Genomic DNA, 26,203 nt, shown 5'->3' with positions numbered 1-26,203 from the left:
AGAGAAGGGACCGATGGAAGAATGCCCTTTTATACCATGGTTACGGCCAACTAACACGCTAGCCGGATACTAGAATATGAGGACATAACGCGAATATTGAAGTATTCGCTTCAACTGTGCAGCGGGTGGTTTGGATATTGAAGCCAGATATCTTTCAACAGGGTTTCAAATCAAGGTTCAAAACGGCAGTACCTGTCTGGAGGGAGTTCAAAATTGGGGTATCGAGCAGCCCGCACAGGGCTGGCCATTGGGGATAGAGCTAATATGGAGAAAAGCTCTCTATGTCACTGCAAGCTGAGAAATTCACCATGTAGCGTGTACCTTGCATCCCCATGAAGTAATATCTGTGCGGATATATGGGGCAGTCAGTGTCTAACAAACACGCTTTCACAGAAATATCGATGGTAAGTTTAGTTAAGGTTATATGGCACGTGACTGAGTTAATTTAACTGGGGACTTTAAAAGGCTTAGTGAGGATTGGTCCAATAAGGTAAACACAATTTGAGTTTTAAGTTGGACTTAATTGATGCAGTTCAACGTTCAATCAATAAACTGCTATAAAAATTAAACGTTAAACATTCCCTTTAATTCTTCCTATTCAACTCTGCGAGGTTGTTAACTAGTTATGTCAGAGAGATTAAGGTCTAGTCAAACATCCTCATTTCTAGCATCGATGTATGGCGCGCCCTTATCAACCCGTATTTTGAACCGTAAAATAACTCAATTAAGAGGTATTTTAGCTCAAGATAACTTGAAGGGATTTGTAGGGCCTATAATTAGATCAGGTTTCCGGGCAGCTTTCTGGGTCACTCTATCGCCATAACTGACGACAGGCCACGACCGACTAGCGTCCCTAGAAGGACACTAATTGCGGCATGGGACATATCCGTCCATATCAGCGTGCTCTAAGATGTCTTCAACTCATCCAACCCAACGGGTCCCAAAGACGAACAACGGGTTTTCTCGATCATCAGGGTCCTTTGGCAATGACACCATGTGGCTTGAAGACTCAAGGTACGTCAAGATTGTCGCCATGCCCCCATACTCCTTGGTGATTGGATGTTCGTATAGGCCAGAGGAAGTTGGCAAAAATGGAGCGCGAAACGCTGTCTTTCCCTTCAAGCTGATCATCAAGGTGACATTGATATTCCGACTCATTGATAGTCCTGCGAACAGCGTGCTCGAGACCCATATTGCTATGAAAATCTTGTCTCAACCGAAAGAACAGTTTCTGATTTCAGTAACTTCTTGTTCTCTATACAGAGGTTGAAGTTCAAGAATAATCTTGCCCTCAAATGGCCACATCCTGTAGGGGAGAATTTGTCAAGATTTTTTTTAAAGCAATGCATGGCGGATGTAGTCTTCAACGTCTGGGGCGATGGCTCGTACTGTGGTCTAGTTCGGGATGGCGTGAGTAGAATGTTCTATAGCTGCAGTTGCTGTGGAAAGTTTGATTCGTGAATCAGCAATCGTAGTTGCACCTAAACCTACGCTTCCGGTCAGCCTGACGAGCGCGGCTGGGCTTGAGTGGAAGCTAACCCAGTTATGTGAGAGTGTTCTGAACGAGCTGCAACGCGGGGAGCTCGCCAGACTTCGGGCCAGAGTCCATTAATGAAATTTTGTCGATAAACGGTAAGAAGAGCAGTGTCGTTATGATAGGCTACTTTTGAATAAGTAGAAAATTTCCGATCCATGGGTTTGATCATAAACATGGTTGAGGAGGATAGTGAAATGTTCTGAGTGATATGGGTAGGTAGGATTATAATGGAGCGTCGGATCTGGCTACTGCAGACTAAATTTCAACCCGCAATAAGCGGTGCTGACGCAGCCCTGGGGGTGCCAGGCACCTAAACAATCTATAAGTTAAAACATAATAACATAAAATATAAAGAGTAATACTCACCCAAACGCACGGATAGTGCGCCTTATGATATTTCGAATATTACAGCCGGGACAGGCCTTTATTCGTATATTGATAGGAATTTAGAATGTAAGGGAGCGTGCAACACTGGATACGACCCACTAGTGTAAGGGAGTAGGGGCGGATATCCCTGGTTCTATCCATGTACTTGGCTGCCTTTAGCTATAATCTGAAAGCGAAGATTGTTGTGAGACGAATAGAACCTCTTCCAGGAGCCTGATTCAAACAAGAGAAGGCAATTGGAGTCATTAAATTATCCAGTCTTTTGTAAATTTGGACGGCAGTAAGCGGCCATTCTTGCTGGAAGGTGTTCAGAGCCAGTTCCGAATCATCGTCATTTCAAATTACCCCTCTCTAACTACCTTAATCTTTTAGGTATAAAGTAGTTAGTATTTGCTACCGCCCAACCTATCGTAATTTTTAAATACATCATATATGCAGCTAGTTCCACCGGCTGAATCGATAAGATGGGTAAGTTCAAATGGATGACTAGATAGATATCTTCCATGCAATAATTCACCGGACTGAGGCCCACTGAGCCTTGGGGTTTCAGGAAATGTACGTACACTCTCTTTCCTGTCGAAGAGCTCGGGATAGTACTTGTTGGACCAGAAGGGACAAAAAGGCCTAATGCCCCAAGGATACCCTAGGTCAAAGTGGAATACCCCAACAGTACTATATGGCAGGCTACACCGCCGGATAACATGCAGCTAGCACCCAAGGGATTTTTCCCGTGCTACACGTCATAGCCAACTTTCTTCATAAAAGAGCGCTAGAGGGATGGTGGACGCAAGGCAGTAATTCTCGCTGGAAAAGGCCGAGAAATGTGCTATGGGTTGTTAACTGAATGTTAAAATGACTGAGCTAAAACATGAACCCATACTAGTGGTCGGCAAGTTGGAGTTATCTGGAGCTGCACAGAAATCAACTCGATCAAGGCACCTATAAACATATTGACTTGTGAATAATACGGTGAATACACACCCACACATACATATATAGAGTGGGTAAAATTAAAAAGCTTAGAATTCAAATAGCTAGTGGTAGTTGTTTTACAGGGTAATAAGAATATTTTATCAGAACACTGGATAGAGACATATAACTATAGCAGAGAAAAGCACGGATGGGGCGTTGGTCTAAGCTTTGCCATATTAATTAGAGGGAAACAAGAGGGCAAGAGAGTAAATACAGTCGATGGTAACACGTAGCAAAACACGACCGTGACCTCGCAATATGCAACATCTCCAGTGGCAGGGTTGCTCTCGGTAGGGCTGGGGATGAAATGATCTCATCGAGCATGAGCAAGGAGGACAATTGTTATATAATCAGAAGCTTATCCTGACAGTATAAAGGGCGCGATCAAAAAGCATACGCGCTAAACCGCATACGGGCTCGAGCGCTGGCCTGGAGACCAATCAGCGACGCCCAACTTGCTCGCTGATGTTCCGAGTCTCATTCGAAAACAGCTAGCGCGAGCCATCCAGCCAATCGGTAAGAGCTTACTCAACGAGCTAAACCTTATCTGGCTAGCGCTGCGGCTCCGCAGTCCAAAGGACGCAGACGTCCTTTTAAGGTGTTTCCTCACCGCCTCTTGGCCAGCCCGCGGGTCTTTTCCAACTTGGCTCAAAGCGTCGAAAGCGTCGCTTCTGCGAACGACATCGGAATATCCGCCCTGTTCCCCTCCATCTCCATCGCACAAAACACCTCTCTGCAGCCTGGCTGATATTAAGTGGAAGACAGGCCTTGCAAAGCCGCTTTTCTGAGGAGCTACTGGGATACTCAGGGCTCTCTTTCCTCTTGTTTGTTTGCTGAAGGGAGTGAGGCCACCTGTGTCTCGCTGACGAAACATCAACCCCAATCCCACCATTCACCTGCGGCTCGCCTGAACGACTGGAACTACCGATATACCGAGCCTGGAGCCATGAATTTTCGCGTGAGGCATCCTTATAGAGCCTTTCTTCGTTTCGCCCTCTTTGCCGCCTTCTAGAGACGAACGCAATCATTTCGACCTCTGCTGAGAGCCGCTATCAACATATCAATAAATTGGTGTCTACGAAGATGTTGGGTAGACTGCTTAATACTGCTGCCGCAACGCTCAACCCAGCGTCATATGCCAATCGAAACTCGAACCAACTCGAGTCTGTGACTGAAGAGGAACACACCTCAGGACTCCTCTTCCCAGACGTGAGCCTTCTTCAGCGATCCAGGACTCATGCTTACCCACTGCAGACCAGCTCTGTCTCGCCTAGTCCATCCTCAGCCGGTAGTTTTGATGATAAAGGTGGCTTGGAACTTGATTCTTCAAAGGATTTAAGAGTGATTATTGCGCAGAACGCCATAGGAGACCGTGACGACCCATGCATTCTTCTCGATACTCAGGCACCTCTCAAGACTGAAAAACCCACGCGACCACCTCTAGACCGCATTACTCCAGAAAAGCAACGATCACGACACACCCGCACCTCAACCCTCCCTCGGAACGGTGGGCGGATTTCTCATCATGCACCGCGTGCCTCGGTCTCCGACCTCCCTCCACTATCTAGTTTTTCCAACCAAGATGCTGCAGCAAACAGCGCCTTTTTCCGTGCACGAAATCGAAGGTCCACATTCTCTAACGCTGTGGGAGATGATGACCAGCAGCATGGTCGTCTATCTGGGGATTCTAATGAACTCGGATTGCTGAATTGCATTTTCGGAAGCAGCGCGTTTAGCTATCGTGGGCCTTCGACTAAGATGCATATTGTTCCAGCAGACGAAAAGAAACCCGCTGAGAATGCTGACCCTCCTCCTTCTGACCCCTACCAGCGGACCCTTCGTCGTGCGGATACGTTTAGTGGCTCGCCAAGGAGTGTCAGTCAGACTCGTGAGCGATTTAGCAGTGACGGTTCCAGGTCTTCTTCTGGCTCCTCTTCATCTTCACATGTCACTGTACTCGTGACGAGAATGTTCAGCGTCAATTTGCCTGAATCATACGGCATGCCAGTCGACGCTTCAATGCACAGTTCAGCAACTCCGTCGTCGCCTTATAATCCAGAATTCAAGTTCTCGCCTGGTGCCAAATCTAAAAAGATCAAAGAAAAGAAGACTCCGATGTATGCTGTCGCAATAACTGTTCGGCTTCCCATAACAGCGAAGACTAGTGCTCGTCAGCAACGAAATCCTTATCTTCAAGACCCAGCTAAGCCTTGTGCCGGAATGTCGGTTTCCCTTGATTCTCATCCAAAATGGTCTTTATTTGACGAGGCGTCCGTATCAACCGCTGGGTCAAGCATAGATGACAGAATCGACTTACTCGTGGATTATTGGGACGTAATTGCACGAACATTGTCACGGCTTGAGAAACTTGCAAGCAAAGAGATTCTGGAACTTTTAAAACAAACTGTTCAGCATACAACAAATTTGCCGAAGCCGGCAAAAGGGCCAAATATGCAAAGGACTAACCAGACAATTGTACAACTTGTACCCAACTGCCTAGCGCAGAACAAGTTACTCCGAGAAGAGGCCCTCCATGCTACGTTCAGGGTGTGCATGGCTCTTAGGATACCTCCAGTTATTTCAGGCCAGAGCCGCTGGGGTGTTTGGAGGGAAGAGGCCCGGTGGATCGCGAGGAGCTTAAGTGAGAAGGAGCACAATTTCTTCTTTCTAGTCCTCATCACAGCGTTCCTAGGTAACCATACAGAATGGCTGAGCCTGCTCGGTCCTGACTGGTATCGACGTCGCCATTTTCTTCAACAGCGGGCTCAACAGGACAGTGAATTAAGCATCTGCAATAGAACAGTAATCATTTCGTCTGATAAAATGGCTGCAAGGCGCTTGATATTTGTGCTCTCCGCTTTCCTACCGCCTCAGCAACGCGCAGATCCATTGGCCTCACCTTTGCGACCGAGTACATCAACATCCTTCCGCCAAACGTCTCAAAGTCCCCCGAATCCAACCATGCTTCGACAAGAATCACTGCGTCGAACTATAAACCGTCGCGCTCGAACACGTCAATTCCCTCACGAGCGCAGCGCAGGCAAACGGTCTGCCAGCGTTTCTTCCAATGAAACATCTAACATAGTTCCCGATGAGCTGGAGTTTAGTAAATCTCCGATCAATCAAGGACGACGTGGCTCTGATGCCCGATCCATGAGAACATCAAGTTTGTCCATCCCACCCGGAGGCGTTGCTGGACCAATGAAAAGTGGCACGGCATCCGCAGCAACAGCTGCACCTGGCACTGCAACTCCAGTCCCACACTTTGCTTCCCAGCCAAGGAAACAGTACGGTGCTCGCCATGAATTGCAAGATAGTACGGGATCTGCCTCTGCAAACCTATTACTGAATTTGCAGAAAAGCGAGATATCAGCCAATGTTGACCAGAATCAAAGTAAATGGGGAAACATCCTTTCCGGGTTTTGGAACTCGCGGGATGATGCTCCAGCAAATGGAGGTGCTTCCAGAGCTCGAAGAGCATCAACTCAAGCGTTTGAAACTAAACGTCAGCTACCTGTCGTGGCAACTAACGTAAAACAGAATGGAAGTGCGATTCCGGACAATGTATCCGCGACAATGAGTGATACGATATCCATACCCACTTCCTCCCTAACACAAACGGATAGCAAAGAAGATGCTCCTACTCTGGAGAGTCGGCAACCCACATCGCCTGTCAAACTCTGTGTAAAACCGGGTGAAGGCATTGTTGATGTTGAGGTCCCGTTGCCCGGATTCATGTCTCTTTCGTCATCAAATGATTCCACGTTAACGTCACCCAAGAAGACCCGGACGTCAATCACAAGTATTGATTGCGATGGCTCTTTCCACAGCACTAGCCCATGGTCTCATTATAATTACAAAGACTGGGATGGCCCTAGCGTCAACGTTGCCGGTTGGCTTAAGTACTATCATGAAGATTTTGCTCTCCAAGCTGTGCACCCATACCCTGACCTAGAATCTTCCATCAAACGCTCCATGTCTGCCGAGCCTACACCCAACCTTGCAAACTTTGGCCAGCCGTCATATTTTGATGGTGGCTCTGAACGATGGGTTGACGTCTGCTCCACCCTCATAGCCGATGCGAGGACATTCACTATCAAAAGAATTCGCCTTCGCCGCAAGGTAGCGACTATTGATGATCGGACCACAGATTATTCGCACACACCTTCTCCCCAATTTTCTTACCAACCGTTTGGCACCCAAGTTGACAGTTCAGATACTACACCAACACCCACTCTGCGAAAATCTCAGCCATGTACCGTGGAAGAAGAATTTATCGAGGAGCCAGTCATGGACCTAGATGCAACGCTTGTCGATGCCGTTGAACGGGTTCTAGCCTGCTCCGGCCCTACATCTGCTATCCATTCCCGTGCTCCCTCCCCAAGCCGTCTTCGTAAAGGGCGTATTAGCGTGCTGCCCACGGACGACAGCAGGAGATACAATGATACCAGTAACCGGACCGATGTTCCTTCTGTCGAGATTCCACGAAACGAATGTCGTCGTATGGTTCTTGGTGCCCTTGATGAGGTCGTACGCAGTGTTGCGGCTGAACACCGCCAAGAAGAGTCAAATATCGGCCCAGATACGCCTGCAGGGTTCCCAAAGAATAACCACAAGAAATTTGGTGGTATTGCTGATAACACTCTGAGAGAGGGTATACGTAAGTGGCTCCAAGATATTGACGAATCTTGCTGAGCTATCTTGAGATACTCCTTCCCCGAGGAGCTTTTATATTCCTACAACTACCGACTTTTGCGTGTTCCCTTGTTCCTAGGTGTAGTGCTTTGATATATTACTTTTCTTTCCTTTTTTTTTTGTTTATGCGTTGAGAAGCTTCTTTTTTTATCTTGCATGCATTGCATTTCAATCCGGGGTTTACAGCTTCTATTTGTTTTCTCACTCTATATTTTTTTCCCACCTTTTGCACCAACCCTTGATACCCTGGGATCTGCATATGCGTCTTTAATCTCTCTTTTACTCGGCTACTAGTTCTATCCCGGGATTATACCCTGCCGTGGCCATTGTGTTTTTCTTTGATAATTTTCCGGCGCTTAATTCTCGCACTTCGAACAGCTATTTTACCTTCTACATAACCGCATGCGCCAATGCGCCTCTCTGGTGTTGGGGCCTTTATTTCACTCGATTGTTACCATCAGCTCTGTTTATAGGCGAGGAACATCACTCAAGTGAGGGCTGTTTGATATATTTCAAATGCTTTGCTTTGCTTATCTATATTCAGCGTCGTTTATACTCTCGTTTCAATTTATGTTCCTGGTTCTGTCGTCAGCATCTACCAGCAGAGCTTTTCAGAACCCAGTTTCACCCTACGGCTTGCATTAGCATCGGTATTCTCCAGGTTACAGTGTCAGTCATTGATGTGGGAAGTCTTACTTTGAGGGCGTTTTATATGTTCGCGGATCATTAGATATTTCTCAAAGCCGTTCCCTCAATCTAGTTTTCAATGTTATAGTCTTAACTGTTTAGTATTTTCGTATTTTATAGCAAACGTTGACAGTCAAGGAGGAAGTATGATCCCATATATTTTTAACAGTATTGCGAAATGGCGTGGCAGGTATTGTCTTGTGTACGAAGTAACTTCGCTTCATAATATTACTTATTACATTCTGAAGTAATAGGAAGTGGGTATTATACATGAAGCGGAAGAAAACATATATAGGGATGAATATAAACATAATATAGTTTCATATAAAGGTATGGCAAATGTGTATCAGAAGACGGTTACATGTAACATGGCCCTATCCAAAAAGCAAACACATAAGATACCATCTCATAGCTGTGGTGTTCCGGGAGAATTATGCATTGGACCATATCGGGGCGTATGCTGTATCACAACGGAATCTATGGATGCTGACCGCTGGGGCATTTTTCCCGCAGAGCTTGAAGTTGAATGGCGTACTACACTGTCAGGTAGCACTAAAGACGGAATCAGCGATTCCGAAGTCATCGTATTTGTTGGGCTGGCTTTTGTAGAAACAGGTCGCCCCTGAGCGGCAACAGTAGCAAAAAACGCATCAAGTTTTTCCTTATCATTGCAGAATGCTTGTAATTTGTCTTTCAAATCTGCCGCTGCTTGGTATACATTAATGGACTCGGGTTGTTGCTGTGTCTGCGGTGCGACAGATGGTGAGAAGCCGTTCAGCCCGGAACTGCGTACGACTGGCGAGAGGTGAGGAGAGCCCCGGTCATAAAGCGCAGAGTCAACTATTGTAGACGCACGAGGTCGGAAATATTCGCTTCTCTCAAATTTATTGGATTCTTTAATCACAACCGAAGGGTGGTATGTATTGAACAGTCGGTTGGTTAAGAGTAGGAAATCTCCTTCATCCGTTATCTGGGCAAGGACCGCACCAGATCTGTGGACATATTGAGGAAATCGATAATCTGGCTTCCCCCATGAATAAGACACCTCAACGTCCGTCGGAAATGCGCTGAAAGGTTCGAAATCAAGGATAAAGTCGAACTTTTTGAGGATAGCTTTATGATAGAAATGGTGATCTGGAGTAGATTGTGATGCAAAAGATGTAGAGGTGAAGGGATTTCCGGAAGGAGGGTCTGGTGGTGGATGATTCAGTTTGATTTGGAATGGGCGCCTAAAGACCTGCGATTCAACGATAGACGAGGCCTCAGAAAGTGGTAGTTCAACCAACTTTAGTCCGTACTTTTCTGCCAATGCAGCCCACGATACAACTGCATCTTCAACTAATTTAGGGGTTGCGTTCATCCAGCTTAGCTCAATATGGAAGCAGTTTTCAGGGTTATGGATTCTGTCATAATGAAGGTCGATTATTTCTGGTCGATCTGATCGTTTACGAGGATCCAAGTCGTATTTCATGCTCTTTGCCAGCCATATGGCAACTTTGCCCCGGCCTGACGACCTTGGTGGTGGGGGAAGAGGTTCGTTTCTGCCTCCACCGTCATCAGAGCTCTTTTCCGATCTTGAACGGAAGCTAGAAGGCGAATCTTTTACCCCTTCCTTATCCATTGGCGTGCTGGGGGCTGATTTATCACCTTTAAGGCTCTGAAACCATCCCCCTTTAGACTCTGGCCTGGGTGTTCGATATTCGTCTGTGATTTGATAGAAATAATTGCCATCTCTGAAGTTATGCCTTCGCTGTACGTGATGGAAGAGGCCGTGCTTCATGAGTTCATTTCCAAATTGAACTGCTTCATCACGGGTGTCTATGTCACTGAAATTCTTTATCAACCAGGTTGTAAATTCCATTCCAACAAAGCAATTGTCATGAAGACGCCAATGCCATCTTCTATCCATCATTCGTACTCCTTTCTCGGACTGCATGGCTTGCGCAACTGAGGATACTGATATAGAGGATTTTTGGAGCAACTCTGAATCTGGAAGAAGTTGTGCTGGTGGGTTATCAAGTCCCGGGTCTTCAAGCAAAAGCCTATCCAATTCGGTTGCAACAACCACGGAAGGGTCACACGTCTGATATAGAATATTCAATGGATTTTGATCCTTCTTTTTTAATCCGGTAGATTGAAACTTCTTCTCTTCTGGTGGGGTATATTTGTATCGTTGCCAAACTTGGGTTAGCTGGTAGATACCCATCAGGTGTCGTTCTTCTTCGTTATCCTCATTCAAGGAAGGATTATTGCGCCGAGAATGTGTCGAGAGGTGAACTGGGATTAAAACGAAGCGTGTACGCCAGTTTTTAAGTTGGCGCAAAGAGTCAACTAAGTGATCTCGATGGCCGGCAAGGAATGAGTCTGCAAAATTCCAATTATATTCGAGTTGGGATAGTGCCAACCGGATGCAGTTCTTGCGGTACTGTGTCCCTAGAATTGTCTTGACGGCAGGTTGATAGTCAATTTCCAGATCCTTAGCATCCTGTAAGTAGCCGTTGAGAGGTTTACGTGTGAATTGAGTCACTTCAATTTCACCTCCACCAACGCATACCAAGCGGTGAATAATTCCACCCATTGACATGTAAATCGTTACATTATCCTTTGACAAAGCCCCAAGATCAAAAATGGTATCTCCAAAGGTGAGATCTTCCCGTTGATTTCGAAGCACTATTTGGAATCCATGAGATAACCGTAGGGAAATCATTTCTCGCAACAAGGCGTCCCGTGTCTTGGGGCTTTCCGACACATCTGAATCTTCATCCTGATAAACAGTATACGGTTTTTGCAGGTAGTTTGTTTCTAGCTCCTCTTCTGTCGGAAAATCCTCAGTAGTCAAAGGAAGTGCAGCTGGAGACTTCAGACTCTTCCAGTTCACGGAAGAGGTAGTTGGCTTACGAGGGTAAATGTGATGCCAACGCCCGAACCAGCTCTCCCTTGTAGGAAGGTGTTTGGGAGGGTTCCATGGCTTAACATGTTTTATCCAGGGGTTTAATGCTTTCTCAGGGGATGGGAAGGTGGTTCCTGCCACCGGGGCATTGTTATTCGCCATGTCTAGCCTGCGGCCAGTGCGTTTTAAGCCGGCAGCATGGCTTTCATATAAACTTCCCTGCTCCTGCCTCAATTCCGGTACATGTGCGGCAAATGAGCCTTCCAGAGAAGTTGCGACTACAACAGGCTCCTCAGGCGCATGACTAGTTGCCGTCCTAATAGATATAGGTCTCGAAGGAAGTACCTCCGAACGGCCACACTCGTCTACATGCTGTGTCTGCTGTTCCGCTACAGCGGGGAGCAAAGAGCTGGGCGACTGAGAATGGTCTTCCTGCTTGGAATCATATATGTTTTCATCGGGGGTTTTCCCGCTAGCTGTTGGTAATGCTTTTGCATACTCTGCTCTCACCTGAGTGCTTGCAGTAGCTGTTGGAGGCGCACGACCAAAACCTAGCAATGCAAAGCTAATTGAACGGGTATTACGTGAAGCTGATGTTTTTGTAGTATCCTTGAGATTAGACTTATGATTGGATTTTAATGCAGTGGGGGCAGTGGGTAACCCTTTTGTCAAGTTGGCATTCGAGGCGGTGGCTATTGGATTCGCTGTAGCAGGACGGGCAGGCGCAACCGCCATTGCGCCTCTTTGATGAACAGGGGCTCGGGGTGGCTGCTGAGAGGCTCGCCGGGAGGAGAGAGAAAGGTTTGAAAGACTAGGTGATTTCGGTTTGTGATGCCGTTTAGATGGTCGTTTCTTGGTTCGTATATGGAATGCTAGTTCGTCATATGAATCCATCCACTCGGATAAATTTGTCCGTTTCTTATCCTGGGAAGACATAATCAGTTTCTTAGAATCTTTGAAACTGTACATGAAAGAGCCTGGCTGCCCTCTATCGCGTGTTTGAGGTTTGTGTGAGGAAGTATGTGAAGCCAGGTTGGAAGAAGAGGTTAGGGTGCCAAGTTCAGAGCTGCGTGGGCGCACGGCCGTTTCATCGATGACCGAATGTCCAACATGGAGATTCGGTATAGAGATATTCGACTGTTCGCTTTCCATTACCCCCATCATCTGTATCTCGTACATCCGAACTTTAGGCTGGAATAGCTTCGGCTGAGGTGCAACCGTGCCGAAAGCTGGAGGTGTAACGTTATTCTTCTTCCATTTTCTGTCTTGATAATTGTGGGCACCCCAGAAGGAGATATCGATCCAATATGGAATTCCATATCCCCATTCTTTAGGGTCAAGATCTGCCTTTATGGCAGTATTTGAATGGGTTGCCCTTGACAGTGAACCAGGCAGGTGGGCAGGTTTTGGGGTATGAGGCCAGGCAGCAATTGTAGTCGTAGTTGACGTGGGCGATGCGACCTCAGCGGGTCCAGCAGTGGAAGCTGTGTCACTCTTTACGGTGGAAACTGATGTGGTTGAGGAGCGTCGATTAGGGATTTTATACTTGAATAGCGGTACTGAGTGTAACGGCATGGGGCTCAGACAGATGAGATCAATGCCAATTGAACGGCTGCTCAGGACATCCGAAGTCAAGGCAAGAGTATCAAATCCCACTTCAAAGGTGCCAGATCCAGGAGTAATCACAACAATAGATGTTCCTGTCCTAACGAGGTCACGACCTACATATTCAAAGTCGAGATAGGATGCAGCAATATTGATAGCTTCTAGGATATTGCCCTTTATTGCTGATGTGAGGTGGCCGGCAATGGTAGAAGACGTACCAGCAATAGCAACTGGTGGAGAGGCATCAGGAGGCGAATCATCATCACCTGGTGTTTGAGCCGGCGGAATCAGGATATCACGGAGGAAAGTTCTAAATTCTCTCTTCAGCTCATCCAAAATAGCGGTCCATCGGCCACTGGGCATGTCGTTGACAACAACTCGGTAGAAATCCTGTATACTAGCCCCCGCGTCGCCCGCTGAACTTTGGTTGAGAGAGCTGCTGTTGAGAATTATCGGTTTGGAACCATTGGAGGAAGAGATTGTGTGATCATACTGGACTCTAGTAAACATGACAATGGTTATTAGGTGGTGAGCATCAATACTAGCCCAACGTTTGAAGAGTTCCGGTAGTAGGCCGTCGACAACCCGGCTAAACAGGATATCGCCAGTGCCTTCAGTGTTAAAGTCCCACATTTCTTTAGACATCTGAATAAAGAGGACATATCTTGCAGATTCGCTTCTAAAGATTGGGATGGTGCGAGGGGTGAAGTAGCCGGCCATAACTTTTCGGCCATCCTGAAAAATAGACTTGACCGTTGCTTTCACCGAGTTCATGAACACGATCTTTTGGCCCTTGTAGAGGGGCCGGTCTAGCAACTCGGACATAGCCATCCTCCACATATCCGCGCGTAGCAGGAACTGGTCCCGAAATACTAGCTCCACATGGGTAGCCGAGCATTGTGACCGTGGTTTCACAGTCAATAGAACCCGGGATCGCTTCTTGAATCCAAACCGATTGGCGACCTGATTTGAGACCGATATCTGAAGGTTTGGGTGTCTGCTTAGGATCTCTGGCTGCATATGCTTGACGATAAATAGGAAATTTCCCACTACATGGGATGTGGCCGGTAACGCGCCGTCCCCGCGGCGGGAGTCCCTATGGCCAGGCAAGGGGCTATAACGGCCGCCGACACCGCTGCCTCCTCCACCCTGGCCCCGAGCAGCATTAATTCCCGGTTCATCTTGCTGGGAGTTGGTGGTATTGGCGGGCTCGCCGTCCAGCAGGGAATCCGAAGACGGTTCACCATGAAGCGCAGACAGCTCGATGAGATCTCCTACTTTGACAGCCCAGTCTCCAAGTGCCTGGCGATTGAACAAAACATCTTCCCGGGAGAAATTCTCATCATGTACAGAGAGGAGACAAGCTCTGTAGCTGGAGCTTGCCGCTGAGCTCTGGGAGGGAGCAGTGCTGGCCGATTTGGGACGCGGTTCATACATCGACCCTGACGCGGACCGGATCGACCCCGTCTCGACATTGCCCTGCTTCAAGTCCCTCGGATACATTCCTTTTGAAAGTTCAGATAGCACCATGGCTTATAGAGTGCCAACCCATCGTCTGGTGGTGATGGTGATGGTGATGGTATATCCGGTTGGTATGAAGTTGTACTTGGCCGCTAAGAAAACCGCTTGTCAGGCCTGCCCTCGACCATACTACTCCTTTTTTTTTCCCGCACAGATAGGGATTCAAGGCCACTAGACAGTCGCTTCTTGTCCTTTCTGCATCTGCATCTGCATCTCAACACTTCCTGTCCTTCTCTTGTCCCGTAGGCTTTGGTTCGTTTTGACTACGAAGTTTAGGCTTCGGCCAGAGGGAAAACCATATCACGTGACGTCGCCGAAAAAGCCGAAGAAGAAACAAGAAACGAAGAAAAAGAGACGAGAAGGAGGAAGAGATGAAGGATCCTTAACTAAGTGAAGAGACGAGAAGTCACTGTCTATCTGTCAGCATTACCCGGCGAGCTCTGTTGTTGTTGCTGCTGCTGCTTGCGCTGCCCCTTTCTCCATACCTTAGTTATATAACTACCTACCTCCATACATCAAACTGCGTTAGAGTGTTTTGGGAGGCAACCCCCGAGTTCTCCACCCCCGTCTTACATATAATTTTATTCAACACCTCAATCAAGCAGCAGACACGAAAAGACGGCAGAAGGAAGGCGACCAAAAAAATCCATCACGTTTCTTTTCCTCCCCCCCTCCAGCATGCTGTAGGAAGATATCAGCTATCCCCCGTACGTTCGCTTGCTGTCTGCCAGCTCCTCTTCGTCGACTCTCCCGCGCCGTTCTCCCCCGGACCGCTCATCTTCAGCCGTCACGTTTTCGCCTCCTGATCCCGTCGCCTTGCTGCATTACGCACCGGAACACTCAGGGACCCAAGTGTGCTGCTCCATATCCTAGAGTGATCAAAGAGGATGGCGTCTGTGAATGAGGCAGAGAAGGATATGAGGGTCGATAATGCGCTGAATGAATCGGGTGTCCCCGCCACGCGACCAGAGATGGACCAGCTCGCACACACAAGCAACATTCAGGCCTCGGTCACTTCGGCAGAGAATATGCGTGCAGTCGAGGGTGAGCAGGGACAGGCTGTACAGGGTACCGTGGTGGACGCGAAAGAGGCAGAGCCGCAGTCGTCACCACAGCAGTTGAGCCTTGGACAGGAACAACAAACTCAGCAGTCAGATTCGAAACCAGAGGCTGGCGGGGCTACATCGATATCACCAGAGGATGCAGGCCAGTCGAGCATCGGGGCCTCCGTTGAGGGCCAGCCTTCAGTCTCCTTGTCCCAATCTACGCCTTCTTCAAACGACGGACCTACCTTACTTCTCAATATCCTTCTTACCTCCGGCGGCAAGCATCCTTTCAAGCTTGACAGCAAATACCTACGGAAACGAGAGGTTAATGTTGCTGATAATGACCCATTTGCCATGTCTGTATATACGTTAAAAGAATTAATATGGAGAGAATGGAGGTCAGGTATGTATTGGCCGATAATCCTGCCCATATTTTGTTGCCTTCTTTTCGGTGCAAGTGTTCGATTGTTGATGTTTCATATCATTATTAGACTGGGAATCTCGTCCATCCTCACCCGCAGCTATCCGGCTTATATCCTTTGGAAAGCTGTTGGATGACAAGTCGCCACTCTCAGGTACGTCTGCCTCTAGTTTAACGATTTTATTTCTATTTTCTAGGAATATATGTAATACTAACTCTGTGTACAGAATGTAGATTCAACCGAGAAGGTCCAAATGTGGTCCATATGACTATCAAGCCCCAAGAGATAGTTGACGAAGAAGATGCAAAAGCCGCCAAAAGCACCCAGAGCCGGGACCATGAAGAGGGAGAAAGGAGCCCTGGCTGCCGCTGTGTCATATTATAATTGGTTCTTTCTCCCATATTTTCTCAAAAGCTCTCATGTTCCACGATCTGATCTGCGGCCGAGTGATTTGGGGAAGATATTTTCCATCTTCATGCCACAACCACGCAGGAGCCACATATATTCTCTTTTCTCACGCCTCTACTCACATCTTAAGTCGGAGTTCTTTCTACTTACAACCAATATTGGCCTTTCTTATTTTATTTTATTTTTGCTGCCCTTTCCCTCTATGCCCGTTTGTCGTCTTCCCTTTTTTTCTTTTTTGGTGGTGCAACCTGGAGTTTGTATAAGTCGTCATACACTTGTTCTGCCTCGAGTTTCTGTCATTCCCCTTCCGGTCTTGTTTAGCTCTCCTAACCAGTTTGAAATGCTCCTTTTTCCTGTCGTTTTTGCGTTGTGCCTTGATTTCCCTTCCAGTTCCCTGATGATATATGTACAGCGAATTGATGGTCGGAATAGGCGATTGAATCGGAGGTCTGTATTTGTCCCCTTCACTGTTTGCATTTAATTCGATTTGATTATATTGTTCCTTGCCTCCCTTAGCCAGTCTTACTCAATGCCCTATGTAACAACCTATCCCTTCCCTACCTTCTAATCTCGCCAAGCCATTGCCATTTACACTCCTTTATGCGCCCACATAATCCCCTGATTCGAAATGAAAACGAACAGAGGACGCAATGCTGCGTTCGCCCTCTTTGATTTGAAGTCGAGTTCTATATGGATGTTTTCGAAGCCTGTACAGCCTACGCTCTTCTATTTTTTTGTGGTACTGTTGACTTCGGTTTCGTTATATTATATAGACGTCCAGGTAATGCGGATGGAACGAACAAATTTATCGTAAATGACCTCGCCTGGTGTCAACACAGAGGCTAGACTAGTATTTGTTTGGATACACTCATTGTGATCGTCTCGCAAAGTGATGGGACGCCAAAGAAAGCCAAACCAACTCGTGTGTGATAAATTGAGGTATCAGTTCATCTTCAATCTATGCTCCAGCTCATCATGGAAGCTAGGAGGCTCGCGAAGTTCATCTCCTAGAGAAAGCGTTAGTACCTCTTCCTTAATCGTTGTGACGCAGCATTTCATCCACACTAAACATACCGGGATACACATCTTCCCATGTAACTTCGGTCTCCCGTCCTCCCAGGGCCAAGATATCCTCATGTATGCTTCCGTGCATATTACCGCCTAGAACAGCTGGCTTCCACTGGCTGTCGCGAACTATCTTCATCTCCATACCTCGTCGTACTGGCTCCGCCATGCCATGTATTCTCCGAATAGACTCCATCTTCATGGCATCTTGTGTCTGGCGCCAGTTTAGCAGGCGGGCTTCAAGAGGATGCGTTGAGTTTGTCTTCTGAAGACCAGGAGTCTCTGGGGCTGCCGTAAGTGAGGAACGGAGAGTATCTGGGAGACCTGGAGCAGATGGAGCGCCATTGCGGAGGTGTGGCTGAGGAGTCTTCTTAGAGGTATTGGACGTTTCTGAGGAGTAGTTCGTCTGAGGAGTGATACGGAGAGACTGTTCAAGGCGTTAGCAACGGTCACATATCTCTTATAGAGCCCCAGTCGCTAACTTGGGAGGGTATTCAATAACTGGTTCTATGAGGGTACTTTACCATGGCTGGCGGTGTAATGAGAACACTCTCTAAATTGCCCGAGAAACTTGACTGGTATGAAATATTATACGTATCTGTCCTTCAAACGCCGGATACGAATTCTAGGTTCAAGGAATGATGCGCAGAGAAGTCGTTAATATAGCTGATGTTGGTGAAGCAAGCAAGCTCCTCCGCCAGGCACGAAGCAACAACGTAAAGCTTGTCCGGCGACCGGCATAGACCAACTTAGCACTTCTCCCATCATGACCACGTGACACTCGATATCAAAATTCAAATATCGAACGACGACCAAAGCTGCGAACGACTGCAAAAGATACCAGCAAGGACGCTCGGTTTGATAACACTCGGAGAAGAAGCAAACCGGCCACAATGGCGCTATCTCCCTCAATTCTCACCACGCGGTTTTTCCGCCACATAATTCAACGCCAATTCCCTTCGGCCACCGCAAAGGTGCAATACACTCCTTCAACATTGCAGTCCCAATGCCTCCTCCGACCCTCCACTCTGAATGCGTTCCATAAGAGCTTTTCTACCACTTCACAGTTACAAGCGACACTTAATCAAGTACGACGAGGCTGCCGGTCGGGCCAGAAAGCACGAAAGAAACGATCGCCGGCTCTTGTAAACCGACCACAGTTGAAGGGAGTGTGTTTGAAGACACAAGTTGAAAAGCCAAAGAAGCCCAATTCCGGAGAAAGAAAGACTGCAAGGGTTAAGCTTACCAGTGGGAAGGTTATTACGGCTTACATTCCTGGTGAAGGTAGGGGATTCGGAACCCAACTCTTTTTAGAGATTGCTATGGACCAATAGCTAAACACTTGTAATTCTTATAGGACACAATATCCAGCAGCACAGTGTGGTTTTGGTGAGAGGGGGACGACTTCAGGATTGTCCTGGTGTGAAATATCGACTTGTTCGTGGAGCAATGGATTTGGTAGGTTTTGACTTCTATAGTATTCTCTAGCGGACAGGGGGCTGGTGCTAACCATTGCTATAGAACGGTGTTGGAAACCGATTGAGCAGTCGATCGAAGTATGGAACGAAGAAACCAAAGGCCTCGTCGTAATTGGGAATGTACAACAGCAGAAGGTTAAAGTGTCGATGAGTTTTTTTATGTTTTGACTTGACCAGGAGTAAGTCTGGGAATTGGGGCTGTATAGATAACACATGGGCCATTTCTTGTTACTTTACTGTGTGGCTGTCTTCTATTCCGTAGGTTATAAATATTGTATATTATCATCAGGGAAGTGAAACTTCGAAGAACAATACATCATGTTTCGGGGGAACATATTTAATACATAAGGCGAAATCCAAGCCAACACCACCATCAAAATGTCAAAGAATGCAATAATGGAAACAGGAGCCTCGCAAATCCCAACCCAGACTTATATATACAGGTAGCAAGAATAGGAAAGTAGCCCGAAAGTGTTTGGTCAAATGCTCATAATAATGGGGATGGGAAGAACAAAGCCCAGCACTCTTAGGTGTGGCATTTTTCACTATTTTCTTAAGCATAAAAAAGATGGTTTGATTCTAACGCAGCAATTTTGGTCCTCAAACCAAAGAGGACGTTTAGGTATCTGGAAGCGTGATATCGTACGAATGAAAGGCAATAGATAAAAAGATATAAAAATATGTTGGTTAATGAAACGAACATGTTCAAAGAGAATATTTGGCAGCAGAGGTTGTAGAAAAACAATTTAGTGACTCTCGGCTTCCCAGCCGGTTGGTTTGCTCATCTTGTTTGTGTCGAAGAAACGAGATGTGCCTTTTCGACGTTAGTTTTTGCCAGATCACGGAACGGAAGGAGAGGAGGGGAGGATGCAGGAAACTCACATGAATACGACTTCCAGGTAAAATTGTCACCCGGGTTGCAATGGCACTTCAGATCTAGTCTGGTCTGTTCTCCAGTAGGACAGTGGACGAATGGAACATGCCTGTATGCGATGTCATTGAAGAAGTGTATCTCGTCTTTGTTTAGCATCAGGGAGACCGCAATGCTATGAACGGGGGCATCACCCCATCTTTCATAGAAAAAGCCGCCATCCTGATCGAGGAGGTTGAAAAAGTCAAGGTATTTTTGAGATCGGAAGAAGTTCAAGTCACCAACTTCAAAGTTAGACCACTATAAAAGGTAGTAGGTTAGCAGGCAACTAGTTAAAATACGTAAATGCAACAGAGGTATATAACTTACGAAATGGCAATTGTTATATGTTTTGCCACCATCAGCGCTAATGAACTCGAGATTATTGTTCTTGGCGATATGCTCCGGGTACTGGGCAATGAATTTTTTGGTGCTCTGCCACAGGGTCTCGATGGTCCCCGGGTACTCTGGCAAGCTGATGACAAAACTGTACTTCTTGTTGTTGTCCTTCATGAACTTGAACGGGTCAATGTGGATGTCGCAGAAGTATTCGATGCTGGGCTCAACACGCCAGTAGTAGTCATACTGCATCATGAGTTCATGACGAAAGAAGAAGCCAGACTCGTAGCGGCACATATGCCTGTAGCTCTCAGAATCTCCGTAAATAATCTCCTTCTGTTTCATGGTCTTTCTCACTTCCGCTGCCTTATTCTGATCGATCCAACTCGGGTATGACCAGTGCTCCTTTGGAATGAGGCCGTAGTGGGTTTTTCCGGAGACTAGCCTGGTAGTAAACTTCTTGAATTCATCCGAGAATTCTGCATCGTTCAAGAACACCCAGTCGTAGTGATAGTCCTTGTTGAAGCGGTCTTCTACCTGACGAATGGATTTTGCAATTTCCCATAAATCTGAGTTCCGTGCCAATGTAACAAATGTGGCATTCACCTTTTCGTAACCCGGGCCGGGGGCGTTCCCAGCGGGCGGAGTAGGAGGAGTAACTGGGTTGGAAGCATCTTGTTTGGGGGGCTGTTGCGATGGAGGCTGTTGGGGTGTGGATGGAGGAGGAACGGGGGCAGCAGGCACTTTCTCCTCCTCGGTTGGAGATGAGCTGGTTTGTTGGCCGGGCCTGGGATAGGATAGACCAAGATCACCTGCCTTGGGAATCGGCAGCGACGAAGAAGTGATAAAATGTATGATAGCGAGTCCCTGTTCCGCCGGGGTCAGAATCACCGTCTAGCTTTTTTTTTATGTCCATCACTTTTTAGAAGCTCATACCAAAATCGCGAAGAGGATGTACCGCAGGTACTTGCCCTGGGCTGCGTTCATCTTGACGGCTGTGAGGTGCTCAACGGGGGCAGCAGCAGTTTCTTCTGTCTCTTCTGGTGTGTATTAATTATAGACAAGCCCTTCGTCCGGGACGCAGTACTCCGAGTCAAACGAAGGAAAGGCGAGGCAGCTCAAACAATATGCATGTGAAGATGTAGGGTCGGCCAGCGAGAGGAAGCGAAGCGAAGAGCAGGGCAGAGACCGGAGCAGATATTCGAGAGAAGTGTTCACATCGCTCGCGCTCCCTTCTGCAAGGTCGAAGGTTGGCGTTTTGTGGCTGATGAGAGCCGCGTGGAGAGTCGCAGTGTCGAACTGGGCTAAACCAAGATGCAAATCTTGGGCGTTTCAAGCTTGTGAGAGGCAAGGCAAAGCTTAGTCAGCAGCCCCTTTTCGTTTGTCTGCAGGACGAAGACGAAGCTGAAGCTGAAGCTGAGGACGAAGATGTGATGATTGATTGGGGAAAACAGCGAGTTGGGTGGATAGGCTGATGGGGTGTTTCTACTCTGGCCCAATTGTGCGTACTCCGGTTACTACGAACAGGGAGTACAGAGTATGGCAGCTTGACCCTGCTATTTCTCCCATAACTAGATAAATGGCTAGTGTTAGTCTATGTGGCCAGATCTAAGCCTTCGCAGCAATCGCAACTTGACACACCTGTGGGCCGGGTTTAGGGAGACCTCTCAGGCTGTGCGCAGTGGCAATCCCGATACTGCGAAAGGCTCTTCGTACAGCGTGGCTACTTATGTTGCTATCTTCAATGCCAATGGCCCGTATACCAGGGAGAAAGATGCTTCTGGGAACTGCACTATATCTAGTAAAGACATAGAGGGCCTGGGGTAGAAGGAGGGCACCTCTACGGGCCTCTCCCCTGCGTGTCTCACGCCCACTTTCTCTACAAGCAATATCAGTATCAGCATAGTATCAATAGCAATAGCAATATCAATATTAGTATCAACATCAGGTAGTAACATCATTCACAAAGAAAAGTGACCGCACTATATTGCATCATGACTCAGCGGTGACTCAGCGGTGACCTGCCCAACGACGAAAGGCCAAAAAGAACCGAAAGCACGAAACACACAACTCCAGCTTCGTCAGCTCTACAGTTCTCAGCATTCAGCAACCACTTGAGCTTTGCTATCAATTTCTTGAGCCGCCTGGTCGGCAGTCAAGACAGGATGTCCTTTTTCGGGTTCGACACGAAGCTTCCAGAGGACCGTCCCGCGGCGTCTGCGCAGAGGGGCATCTTTGACGCTCCGGACCCGTTTGCGGAGGTTGCTCGCGCCACAGCAGACAGGGCAGGCTACGATGACGACGATGCGTGAGTTGCATAAATGATAACTCCTTGGTTGATTGTGCCCTTGTAACACCGTACTGACTGCCGTTTGTTTGCTTTGGAACAATAGAATTGACTTTGAAGATACCTACGATGGGCTTGGAGACCAGCTCGAAGAGGCCAACGATGACTTCAACGACGACACTTTCGGAGATGCAGCCGGTGGGGAGAACAAGCCGGTGGGCAAGGACTTTGATTTTTTCGGAAATACTGCTCAGATGACAAATGTCTTGGGCGAGGAACAAGTGCTCTACAACTTGCAGCATGGCTCGTCCAAGGCCACCGCCAAACCTTCCCTACCTTCACTTCCCAAGCGGACGGGGTATGAGAAATACCAGGATCCCGGTTATATCCCCGAAATTCAAGCGAAGTCGAGCGTATGGGGGACCACAGCTACTCAGAAGCCGAAGACTTCTGTGGCTGAGGCAGCTCCCAAGGAACAGCCGGTTTCTGAGCCTCCAAAGAAGATGCTCAGTTTGGAGGAGGTTGAGGCTCAGATGAGGATGCAGGCTATGCGGCAAGCACCACAACAGCCTCAGAGTCAACCGCCGCCGCCACAACAGCAGTTTATGGGCTCCGCGCCTCCTCCAGGCATGCCTCCAATGCAATTCCCCAACCAGGCACTGCTCCACCACCCAGAGGCGCACGGCCAATTACCCGCTGAAGAATTACTTTCCCATCAACAGTATCCAAATAATATGACTCCACCCCTTGGATTTCAGCAACAGCCGCATCCACAACCACAGCAGCAGCAGCCAAACTTCCCTCTACATCTTCTACAACAATCTCAGCAGCAGCAGCAGCAACTACAGCGTCACCAGCAGCAGCCGCAGCAGCAGCAACAACAACAGCAGCAGCAAAATCGGCAACCGCAACAGGCTGCTCGGCATTGGACTGGCCCTGCTCGCCATCAGGGCAAAACCCAAGGACCATATACCTTGGACCATCCGTTGATGGGACAAGGTGGTGTTCCTGCGGCTATGAACCCGAAGATCATGGAGTTGCCAGAAGAGCAGAGGAATGCGATTTTGTTGGAAGATGCAAAACGTGCAAAGAGGAATCATAAGATTTTCCTCCTCTCCAAAGGCAACGGCTTGATGACCCCCCAAGACAAGAACTTTATCACCCGAATACAGCTTCAGCAGCTGGTAACGGCCACTGGTAATACCGGCGACGCCAATCCAGAATCCCTTCTCACAGAAGACTTTTATTATCAAGTATATAGTCAAATCCGTGGTGCTCCTCGCCAACACCCTCGTCAACCCCTTGGCCACTTTGCACAAACCTACCTATCTCAAACTGGAGGGCGTTCTGGTGGTAACATGAACAGAAGATCTCATTTCAGCGGCGACAACCATATGCAGCGCATGCAGCAACAAGTACAGAGAGCTGTCGAAGCCGCCAAGCTAAAGCCAAAGAACAAGCAGCTTATAATTGAAGGAAGCTTGGGGAAAATATCCTTTAGCAATGCCAAGACCCCAAAGCCTCTGCTCAATATCAAACGCCCCGAAAGTTCTGACGGGCAAAGACCCTCCACCGCGAAGAAAACACACCTCAGCTCCAGTGACCGCAAGTCAATTTTGCAGAACATTGAGACCGTTTATATTACGCTGATGAAAATGGAGAATCTTGTACGCTTGATGCCACCGATCCCAAATCCGGAAGTAGAGGATGAAGAGGCGGTAGAGCGATACACAGAATGGCAGCGAAAAATGCAATCGCTGAAAGAGGTGCTATGGGACAGCACAAAGGTGCTCGAACCAATTGACTCCGTGTCTGCCACCATACACCCTTTCATTGCATTCTTGTCGTACCCCAAGGGCAAAAAGGCTGTTCCTAGAATCTTCCATCAAATCGACCAGGAACAGCGCATTACCATGCTAACCATGATTATCTACCACTTGGACACTTTGGACGTTGTAGCAAGAGCCCAGCTCCAGCCAGGTGAAACCCAGCCCCCGGGCCCCGTCCGCGAAGAGATCGAGCTCTTCAACCAAGCTGTAATGCCGAGTTTACTCGGTTACGTGAGCGATGCCCCTATTCACATCGTTATTGGCCTTCTCGGCTTAGTTATTGATAAAACTCACATTCACGCTGTCGCAAGGACGAAGATAGGACTGGGAATACTAACCATGCTGCTGAGTCGAGCAGAACTGGTCAAAGAGGCTGGCGGTATTCCAGAGCAGGAACTGGCGCAATGGACCAACGTTTACAATAGGCTGTTTGATAGCATGGAGCCTGCTCTTGCGTACCTGTTCCCAGGTACGATTAACAGCGGCGATGACATGTATGTTTGGCAATTCCTTGCTGCTATGGGTATTGGTGCAAACCCTGAACAACAGCAGCGGCTGGTCATTGCTGTAAAGTGAGTAATCCTTCCATAAGTGTATCCCCTAGCTTGGCCTATGAAAATATGCTAACAAACCTCTGCCATAGGGATCGAGTCATGGAAACTGTTGCCCAAAGCAAAACGCTGCCAGCAGACATGGCTAGCCAACGTTTAGGCAACGTTAACCTGTTTATGCGCGCTATCGGACTCGATGTTGAACTCCTAGGATAATTCCCCTTCCTACTCCGTACATTTATCAATTCAATATCGCTGTTTTCCCTCTATCCCTCTTTTCAACGTCGATGTTGATATTTTTTTTCTCTTCTGAGATCATCGTCTCTTGTCTTACGAACTGTAACCGTTTCGCTTTTGACACTGCATCAGGTATGCTGTCCTCATACGGACGTTTATTTTATATGCATATGAATTTGGGCAATATACCCCTTGTTTTTCTGTGCCAGTCCTTTTTTCTCTCTTAGAGACGGGTGCATATGATGTTCATCATTGACGCTTTTGCGGTATAAATAGGCTATTGGCACGATAGCGGGCAAGTATCCCATTACACTATTGGTAGCTGGCGGATATAACAAAAATATAATATGCAAATGAATAACAGACACCTGGACATCTTGTATCCAGAAGAGAAGTCACACGACTGCTATATAACTATATAATACAGAATCCGTATCCTACCATATTCCCCCCGGATAAGGCGAGTAAATAACCGGCATCTCACGCACCCACTTGGGCTGCTCTCTCTCAACCTCCTGGATCATCCAGTTCGCCCAGTCTCTCCTCTCAAGGTAAACGGTCGTCTTTCCATCTCCGATCCAGCCCGTCCGCGCAACGTGTCCGTCCTCCTTTGAATTCCCAAGTACACCTACCCTGTACAGAGTCCAATCCAGCCCCTCTCCATCTTCCTTAAACACCTCCCCAATCGCTAGGATTTCTTTCTGCGATCGACGACCAAGTGTATGTACGGTCCAGTATGCAGCAGTTCTCATGAACCCGAACTTATCACGAGCGTCGTAAGCACTGATCGTCGACATGGCGAGGATACGCGTAACGCCGTACTGGTGCATTAATTTGAGGATCAGCCGGTATCCATCAGAAAATTGGCGGCCATAGTCTCCGAATATGCTCTTGGGGCCAATGCATGATAGTATGGCATCTTGTCCTTTGATTGCCGCCGACAGCGAAGGCTCGTCAGAGAGAGAACCCTCGTGTATAGCCTGGAAGGAAGTAGTTAACTAATTATCCCAGCTGTGGTGTGGTTTTCTCAGGATGGTCAGATCTACCTTGACTCTGTCTGAACTCGATATAGCTTCCTGCACCCTGCTCCTATCACGGACATGCAGCGTTATTTCATGGCCGTGTTCAATTGCTTTGCGGACAGTCAGCCCTCCCGCTGCTCCTGTGGCCCCGAATATAAGCAGCTTCATGGTCTGGCTTGATGGATGGGTAGTTATTTAACTAGGGAACCCGTCAACTAGTTAATACTTATAGTCAGGCGCTCGCTGCTGCTCCAGGGCCAGCTCAAGTGCTTCCACCTTGCTCTCTGCTTGCGTCCGTCAACCACCTGCGGTTGC

General features: G+C 47.7%; 9 protein-coding genes across 9 annotated transcripts; 5 read left to right on the top strand and 4 right to left on the bottom strand.

Moving 5' to 3' along the window:
* Positions 1 to 910: 910 nt before the first annotated feature.
* On the top strand, positions 911 to 1,270 carry MGYG_03185 (hypothetical protein; the record flags this gene model as incomplete). Its single annotated transcript, XM_003175614.1, has 2 exons — positions 911 to 1,014; positions 1,072 to 1,270. The coding sequence occupies 2 exons, from the start codon at positions 911 to 913 to the stop codon at positions 1,268 to 1,270; spliced, it is 303 nt and encodes a 100-aa protein (XP_003175662.1).
* A 2,709-nt stretch (positions 1,271 to 3,979) lies between these two features.
* MGYG_03184 (hypothetical protein) lies at positions 3,980 to 7,591 on the top strand (the record flags this gene model as incomplete). Its single annotated transcript, XM_003175613.1, has 1 exon — positions 3,980 to 7,591. The coding sequence occupies one exon, from the start codon at positions 3,980 to 3,982 to the stop codon at positions 7,589 to 7,591; it is 3,612 nt and encodes a 1,203-aa protein (XP_003175661.1).
* A 1,093-nt stretch (positions 7,592 to 8,684) lies between these two features.
* Positions 8,685 to 14,303, bottom strand: MGYG_03183 (vacuolar membrane-associated protein IML1; the record flags this gene model as incomplete). Its single annotated transcript, XM_003175612.1, has 1 exon — positions 8,685 to 14,303. The coding sequence occupies one exon, from the start codon at positions 14,301 to 14,303 to the stop codon at positions 8,685 to 8,687; it is 5,619 nt and encodes a 1,872-aa protein (XP_003175660.1).
* Positions 14,304 to 15,181: 878 nt separating this feature from the next.
* On the top strand, positions 15,182 to 16,146 carry MGYG_03182 (hypothetical protein; the record flags this gene model as incomplete). The annotated part of the gene is made up of 3 exons (XM_003175611.1): positions 15,182 to 15,743; positions 15,832 to 15,915; positions 15,989 to 16,146. 3 exons carry the CDS (start codon positions 15,182 to 15,184, stop codon positions 16,144 to 16,146), a joined length of 804 nt encoding a protein of 267 aa, XP_003175659.1.
* Positions 16,147 to 17,112: 966 nt separating this feature from the next.
* On the bottom strand, positions 17,113 to 17,762 carry MGYG_03181 (proteasome maturation factor UMP1; the record flags this gene model as incomplete). The annotated part of the gene is made up of 3 exons (XM_003175610.1): positions 17,113 to 17,177; positions 17,245 to 17,662; positions 17,760 to 17,762. The coding sequence occupies 3 exons, from the start codon at positions 17,760 to 17,762 to the stop codon at positions 17,113 to 17,115; spliced, it is 486 nt and encodes a 161-aa protein (XP_003175658.1).
* A 366-nt stretch (positions 17,763 to 18,128) lies between these two features.
* On the top strand, positions 18,129 to 18,825 carry MGYG_03180 (putative mitochondrial 37S ribosomal protein MRPS12; the record flags this gene model as incomplete). The annotated part of the gene is made up of 3 exons (XM_003175609.1): positions 18,129 to 18,519; positions 18,593 to 18,693; positions 18,757 to 18,825. The coding sequence occupies 3 exons, from the start codon at positions 18,129 to 18,131 to the stop codon at positions 18,823 to 18,825; spliced, it is 561 nt and encodes a 186-aa protein (XP_003175657.1).
* Positions 18,826 to 19,459: 634 nt separating this feature from the next.
* On the bottom strand, positions 19,460 to 20,949 carry MGYG_03179 (alpha-1,2 mannosyltransferase KTR1; the record flags this gene model as incomplete). Its single annotated transcript, XM_003175608.1, has 5 exons — positions 19,460 to 19,527; positions 19,596 to 19,884; positions 19,954 to 20,649; positions 20,707 to 20,829; positions 20,899 to 20,949. 5 exons carry the CDS (start codon positions 20,947 to 20,949, stop codon positions 19,460 to 19,462), a joined length of 1,227 nt encoding a protein of 408 aa, XP_003175656.1.
* A 1,178-nt stretch (positions 20,950 to 22,127) lies between these two features.
* MGYG_03178 (topoisomerase II) lies at positions 22,128 to 24,845 on the top strand (the record flags this gene model as incomplete). The annotated part of the gene is made up of 3 exons (XM_003175607.1): positions 22,128 to 22,270; positions 22,356 to 24,650; positions 24,722 to 24,845. The coding sequence occupies 3 exons, from the start codon at positions 22,128 to 22,130 to the stop codon at positions 24,843 to 24,845; spliced, it is 2,562 nt and encodes an 853-aa protein (XP_003175655.1).
* A 458-nt stretch (positions 24,846 to 25,303) lies between these two features.
* Positions 25,304 to 26,056, bottom strand: MGYG_03177 (hypothetical protein; the record flags this gene model as incomplete). The annotated part of the gene is made up of 2 exons (XM_003175606.1): positions 25,304 to 25,846; positions 25,913 to 26,056. The coding sequence occupies 2 exons, from the start codon at positions 26,054 to 26,056 to the stop codon at positions 25,304 to 25,306; spliced, it is 687 nt and encodes a 228-aa protein (XP_003175654.1).
* Between the last annotated feature and the right edge of the window lie 147 nt (positions 26,057 to 26,203).

Source organism: Nannizzia gypsea, genomic scaffold (genome assembly GCF_000150975.2).
Source record: "Nannizzia gypsea CBS 118893 supercont1.2 genomic scaffold, whole genome shotgun sequence".
Taxonomy (NCBI): Eukaryota; Fungi; Ascomycota; class Eurotiomycetes; order Onygenales; family Arthrodermataceae; genus Nannizzia; species Nannizzia gypsea.
Note: the sequence above shows the minus strand (reverse complement) of the source record. Positions and strands in the feature narration are given on the sequence as shown.